Genomic DNA, 6911 nt, shown 5'->3' with positions numbered 1-6911 from the left:
TTATGAGTAACAATACTGAGAAAATACGTTTTACCATGGGGTTCCATCCACAAATTCAATTCTGTTTCATACAATTAAGGATACCATTATCTGATCCAGACACACGCTAGCAAAATCAGAGTAAAGAATAAAAATGTCACCAGATACACCACTATGATTTTGCCCCTGAAATCAATGCTAGAAATGGGTTCATTTCTTGAATACAGTTCATCAGAATGAACAACTATATTCCTGGCACCTTCATTCTCTTCAATGGAATCAATGTTGGTGGAGTTCACCACATTAGAAGCGAGCTCCACGATCTTTTCTTTCTCATCTTCTGCACTCTCAACAACCTCTGCAATGTCTGAATGAGTACATAGTTTAACTGAATCACTGAAAGAGACTCTTTTCTTCTTTGCTTGTATTGGGTTCTCCAATAATTTGGATGCAGTATTAGAATGCAGTATGGTTTTTCTCCATCCCTTCATCTTCATGCTACTGTTACTACTTTGGCTGCTGCTAGAAGAGCTTGCAAAGGTGGTAGTTTCAATTTCATCACTCTCATCTAATGTGGCATTGGAGGAGACGCTTTCAAGCTCAAGGTCGCTTATATCAGATGTTGATGAATGCTTTTTCTCACACAGTTCTTTGCTTGAATTCTTGCTGCAATCTCTTCTCGAGGCCTTTCTACTTTTTCTTTGATTATCCTGAATTTCATACCTCAACAATGTGTTAAGCCACCTTTGGTACACAACTTCCTCGACCATGTCAAATCTGTTTCTCTGCAATGTTTCAACAAGCTCTGAAAGTTCTTCATGCACATCTTGTAAACCAGCAATTTCCTCTTCTATTCTTGACCTTGTTTCCTCCTGCACATGTAATAACACAGTGCTAAATTCGTAATGCTTAAAGCCAGTGAAAAAGGGGAAAAAATATATTTCTAGGTAGAGAATGTGAGAAAGGTTTCAAAAGGTTTTGGTTTTCTATGGTTGAGTGTTACTCTCACCTCTGTTCTGATTCTTGCTTGCGCAGTAACCAACTTAACTTTTGACTCCCTTTTTTCCAATTCAAGCTCTTTGTTTCTCCTCTTAAGTTCCAAAACTTCCACCTCAATGTCTTGAACATCTTTGAGTTTCTTCTTTGTTGAAGAATTCCCCCCTGAACTTTGAAACTTCTGAAGTTCTGTCACTTGCTGTTGGAGCACCAATATCTGTTCCTTCACAGGACCTGCATCACCCTTTTTCCTTTGCATCTCATTTATCATTTTCTTTGCAATAACTAGCTGCTTTTTTGACATTCGATCATCTCTTATTTTTTCTCGCATAATTTCAGTATCTAACTGAAAGGAAGCAATGGTTTTTTCTAGAAAGTACACTTTTTCTGTCTTTTCCTCTAACTGTTTTTGCATTTGAGCAATGGCAGATTGCTCTTCCCTTAGACCATTCAGTTCAAGAAGCTTCCTTTCAAGCTTTGCTTCTCTCCGCTTGTAATTTGGTACCAAATTCTGCACTATCTCCTTCACTGTAAGATTGTGCATTTTCTCACCACCTATTAGCAGCTCCAAGTCCTTAAATTCTCCTGTTAGCAGATTTTTTTGCATTTCAAAGTTAATCTCCTTCTCTTCATTCTGCAGAAAAAGCAAACTCTATAGTGAGTTTCTTTCAACATTCCTAATGATTTTTTTGAGCAAACACATGGAGGGTACTTCACTACCTGTATCACTTTATTATTAACCTTAACAGTGCTATTTTCCCACTCTTCAAACTCTTGCTCTAAGCATCATGCAAAAGAGTAGAACAAATCAACATAACGAAGACACAGAAATAAATGAACTAACACCACTTCCATAAATTACCAAACTTGTTTTTCAAAAGAAAAAAAAAATGGCCTTTTTATTAATGGATTAAAGATGTTGGCACCTGAACATTTTAACGTACCCTTTTTCCTTGTAGAAAAACTGGTTTTTGAGCGCGAAATCGTCATTGCAGCAACTGAAGCTACGATCATGAAGCTCACTCTGATAATCATGTGGTTATCCACAAAAAGTAAGAACAATTTGGCCTTTGGTGCATGCCACTGAAGTGAACCCAGTGAAATCCTTTAAAAATCAGAACATTCTTATCAACTTCATTGAACAAATCCAAGTTAAAATATCTATATCAGTGAAGCTCATCACTAAGCAGTGGCTGGCTTTCCTCAACACAATGGAATTGAATGCAATTGGAAGAAAATGAAACTAAGTTTTGTATTTATTGTACACACATTTTTGGAGCACGCACGTGCATCAAAGCACAATGCACAAACTTTATGCCACTCAGTGAGAGAGTGAAGGTGATTCATAGTTATCAGTGTATTCCTTTGCATGATTTGGTGCCACGTGTGTTGGGAAAAAGTGCCGAGACCTTGATTTTTTGTTTAAAAATATCTCTTTGATAACAAGATAGGATTTTTCTCGGTACCTATTATTACTAAGTGCACCCCCGTATTATTAGAAAGAGACAAACTATCTTCTGTTTTAGAAACTAGTTTTTCAATACTCGTTTTAAAATGTATTCTATATATATATATATATATATATATATATATATATATATATATATATATATATATATATATATATATATATATATATATATATATATATATATATATATATATTTTAAATATTTTTATAAAAATTATGTTCTAGAAAACCTGTTTTTAAAACGTATTTAATGTGCTTTGTAAAGTTTGTTCAAAATTTATTTTGAATTTTTTTTCTGAAAATTCTTTTTTAAAAATTATACTCTGAAAATTCAAGAAAACTTGCTTTGAAATATTTATAAAATAGGTAATCTGAAAGTTAATTTAAAAAAAAAATTATCATTTTGGAAATTATGGAGATGCAGTTAAAAATTGTGGGGTGCAAAAAAGGAAACCGACGATGTGTATTATCCATAGATTGAATGGATAAACAGGTTCTAGCAACGCCAATGGTTTGGATAAATTTCTATAGACATGTACGAATGCAAAATAAGATAAAAAAAAAATTAAAATTAGTTTACGTACAATTTTTTTAAAATTATATACCACGTCAAATTTATCTTAAATTGGTACTTTCTTAAATTATTTTTAACGATGATGAAATATATATTTTGTTCTTGTTTTAAAAAAAATAGTTTTAATCTCTAGTTATTGCTATATTTATTGTTTTTTTATTCGATATGTGTATAAATAGTAAAACCTTATACTTAAAATCAGAAATACTAAAAATAGTAAAAGTAAAGTTTAAAAAATATTCAAGACAAAGTTAAGTCTTAATAAAGTCAAAAGGAAAGGTAGTCATTATGATACACAGTAAGAAAATGAAGTAAAAATGAACTCAAAGATGAGATCAGTTGATATTCTAAAAGAATAAAAAATAATTATGAAATAAAAACTAATATATGCTAAAAGAATAAAATTAATTATGTAATAAATGATATTATTTCGCCTTTATCATCAAATCATTTAATTTAATTGAACATATAATTTCATCATAAACTTACCATCACCATCGAGATGAAATATCTATAATATTTATCGATATCAAACTTTTAACTCTCATATTTTTCGTTCTTGAACTCACATTCCTCATTTGTTATATCTCATTAGTCAGAGTTATATATATATATATATATATATATATATATATATATATATATATATATATATATATATATAATATTGTCGGTTTGACTATTGAAAAAGTAAAAATGTCTTAGAATTTAACCCCTTTACTAAAAAGTGTAATTAATTTGAGAATAAAGTGTGGAGTATGTAATTAATTTGATCTAGTGTACTCTATGGTTGGTTGGTCATACAGGTCGACGATCAAATGAGAGTTGTGTAATACTACTAATTTAAGTGTTAATCTTCTTTATACCATTTTCTAAAATAAGTGTGTCTATTTGTGTGTAGTGTATTCCATCTTAATTGTTGTCAGTTGGATTGTCTGTAGGATTCCACCTTGATTTTTATACAAATTAGGTGACATGTCAGGTTAAGTGATGAATCGCGCGTCATGTGAACCCCTCCCAGTTGTCGTTAGTTAGATTGTTCACAGGATTCGTTTTTGTTCCTTTATAGAAGTTATGTGTCATGTCGGACAATCAACTAAGCAACACAGTTGAGAGTTAGTTAGTGACTTAATTAAAATAAATAGGTCACTAATTAGAGTATCTTTGTTAAAACTTTGTCTCGTATTAATTACAACATTTATTGCTTTAAACAATTGATCATGTGCTCACTTTAACATTAAATCATCTTTAACATGTACACACACCGATCAATTGAGGATCAAACACTCCAAACAAACAATAGGACAATAGACTTTAAGGATTTAGAAATTGTTGGAATAAACGTTCAACCCTTACACCCTTACAGCTAGCTAAATGTATACTTAGATCTAGAATAACAATGTCACTGTCATTTATTATTTTAGGTTTACGTAACTATCTATATGTTATATATACATACTACAAAATTCATATAATACCACTTTCTCAGTTTTGTACACTAATTATCTTCACTGTGATTTAATTTAAATTTCACTATCATATATCATCTCACAATCAACCTCTCATATTCATTTACCATACAATTTTTTTAACTTTAATTCATCCATATAAGTTCAAAATGCTCCTAATAAAAATTTTGCAACATAACAAATGTATTTCAGACTTTCCATAAATTTAAAAACTAAAAACAACCCAAAACATAGTGTCACTAGTGCAAAAATGAAATATTAGATCAAACATATTAGATTGATTGTGCAGGAACCGATCTAACGATTCACGCGGTGACAATTTTGAAAATAACTTTACTTACATTAGATCGGTTGTGTGGGAACCGATCTAACATGTATACATTAGATCGGTTTAACAAGGAACCGATCTAACGTTCTTTTTCTAAATTAAAAAAATTGACGCTTTTAAATATTAGATCGGTTAGCATTATAACCGATGTAATATTTTCTGCACAAACTCGTAAAACCCTTTCTTTTTTCTCGCGCCTTACTGTGCATCCACTTCCACTATTCATCTTCTCCATTTTTCTTCATTGTGTATCATCGTGTCTCACGCATATTTGCTTTCTTCTCCGTTCGCCGCACCACATCATTCATACAATTTTATTTTAACAATGTGTCGGAGATCATACATTTATAGATTTAATTCAACTCATAATAAGATTTTATCAACATTGTACTATAATATTAAAATCCAAATCATTTATTATAAAGTTTTGCACTTACATATACGTATTTATATTCTTCATGAATTGTCTTGTCTTCTTTGAAATAGAAGTTATAGTTATTGTCCAAAAATAATAAAATACATAAAATTTTAAACATAATAACAACTAGGAAAAATAAGTTGAATATGCATTTTACAACTTAAACAATAAATTTGTTTTTGTTTATAATTTTTTCTACAAAACTTTAAATGATGTGATTTTTATACCTAACCTAAGGTTTTTATAATCAAGGAATTCACTTTTGGATCTAAAATTTGTGTATTATTCACATATGCATATATAATAAGGAAAAACATAGAAGTTTGTGTGAAGGAAAGAAAAAAGGTATAGAAATTGAGATTGATTTCTCTTACCTCTATGAAAAAATTAGCACTATAGAAAAGAAAGACTCAAGTCATTGTGTTATTACAATATAAATTAGATAGTAGGAATGTAACATATTAATAATCGAAGAGAGTGTAAGAAGAAAAATCATAGAACACCTAATTTGGACAGAGGAATCAAAGCAAACTAATTTGGGAAACAACAAATTTCTAAGAAAAAAGAAAAAAAGTGGAACAAGAGAATTTATTCCTTATTCTTCTTTCAGACATGAGATATGTGGGAAAAAAAAAGTCACTAAAGGACAAAGAATTTTACAAAAATGAAAAAAAAAATCCCTTAATTTCCCTTGCAGTGTAGTAAACAAGAGAGAAAAGAGGTTAACAAATAAAGAATCAATGTTTATCCATACATTAAAATAATCTAATCAATGAATACTAATCAAAGGAAAACAAATTTGTTTTTTGCATATGATGTTGCTGGCATAAATTTGGTCATTGGGCTTGGCCCAATGTGATGTCAATTTTTTAATTGTCACATCATATTAATATTGATCCAAAACCTCTAAATTAGCTATTCATAAAATTTCTGCAAATTATTTCATTTACATATTAATATTAATATTAATTAATAATTACTTTTGTGAAGTGAAATTTTATGTTTTTTACTATTAGATATAATTATATTTCATTCAGTGTTTGGTAAACTTTTCATATTTAAAATAGTATGTTTATATAAATAAAATTCAAATTTCCATAAAGTGGTAAATTGCACACTTAAGGAAATAACACAAATTTTAAAGTTATAAAGAAGTCAAACATAATAGTTTAATAATTAATATTACTTCTTTAGAATTAATAAAGAGATATTTCAACTTTTAAGATTTTTCTTAAATAACAACTAAGTAGAGCTCAAATTAAATGAATTAATAAGAAAGTATGTTTTTATTACTTCTTGTCTAAAAATGTTTTTGAACAGTTTACAAAAATAGTTTTAAAAGTTTTATTTAATGAGTTTACATGTTATTTCAATATCATTATAATATTTGATCAATTTTTCTTCAATTCTTATGTACATTTTTACAATAGCTAGAAGACATTTGTGCCTTCTTTTTTCGAACCTTTAATGAAATTGTTTAGGTGGATATATTTTGTACATAAAAAAATTGTCAAAAAAGGTGTAAAGACTTTTGATTTTTTTTTTCTATGTTTGATCAAAAACACATATTAATATCTTATTATTTAAAGGAGGGAATTTTGAATGGATCAAATTATAGAAATAATTGCATTATTGTATTTTGTTTTTAACGAAAAGCATTGGTATATATATCACTA

The 6911-nt window shown here is 29.0% G+C and overlaps 1 protein-coding gene across 3 annotated transcripts; it reads right to left on the bottom strand.

Annotated features, from left to right (window-relative positions):
* Positions 1–2273, bottom strand: LOC114162875 (protein CHUP1, chloroplastic-like). Of its 3 annotated transcripts, none has more exons than XM_028046859.2 (4): positions 1902–2273; positions 1696–1754; positions 989–1609; positions 1–851 (listed from the first exon to the last, which is right to left on the bottom strand). In XM_028046859.2, exons 1-4 carry the CDS (start codon positions 2008–2010, stop codon positions 87–89), a joined length of 1554 nt encoding a protein of 517 aa, XP_027902660.1. In that variant the 5' UTR covers positions 2011–2273; the 3' UTR covers positions 1–86. The 3 variants fall into 3 exon arrangements, with proteins under 3 accessions (XP_027902660.1, XP_027902661.1, XP_027902662.1); XM_028046860.2 differs by having other exon boundaries at positions 1920–2273; XM_028046861.2 differs by lacking the exon at positions 1696–1754 and having other exon boundaries at positions 1920–2271.
* Positions 2274–6911: the final 4638 nt, after the last annotated feature.

This window comes from Vigna unguiculata, chromosome 9 (genome assembly GCF_037176805.1).
Source record: "Vigna unguiculata cultivar grain cowpea cultivar isolate G323 ecotype 2 chromosome 9, ASM3717680v1, whole genome shotgun sequence".
Taxonomy (NCBI): domain Eukaryota; kingdom Viridiplantae; phylum Streptophyta; class Magnoliopsida; order Fabales; family Fabaceae; genus Vigna; species Vigna unguiculata.
The sequence above is the reverse complement of the archived record's forward strand: the minus strand, read 5'-3'. Positions and strand labels throughout refer to the sequence as shown.

Bases quoted from the DNA above. Each gene is read 5' to 3' on its own strand.
- LOC114162875 (XM_028046859.2), bottom strand. From the start codon at position 2,010: ATGATTATCAGAGTGAGCTTCATGATCGTAGCTTCAGTTGCTGCAATG. The intron at 1,755-1,901 runs GTGCCAACATCT...CATGATGCTTAG, and splicing joins GGGTACGTTAAAATGTTCAG to AGCAAGAGTTTGAAGAGTGG. The intron at 852-988 runs GTGAGAGTAACA...TTACATGTGCAG, and splicing joins AAGCAAGAATCAGAACAGAG to GAGGAAACAAGGTCAAGAAT.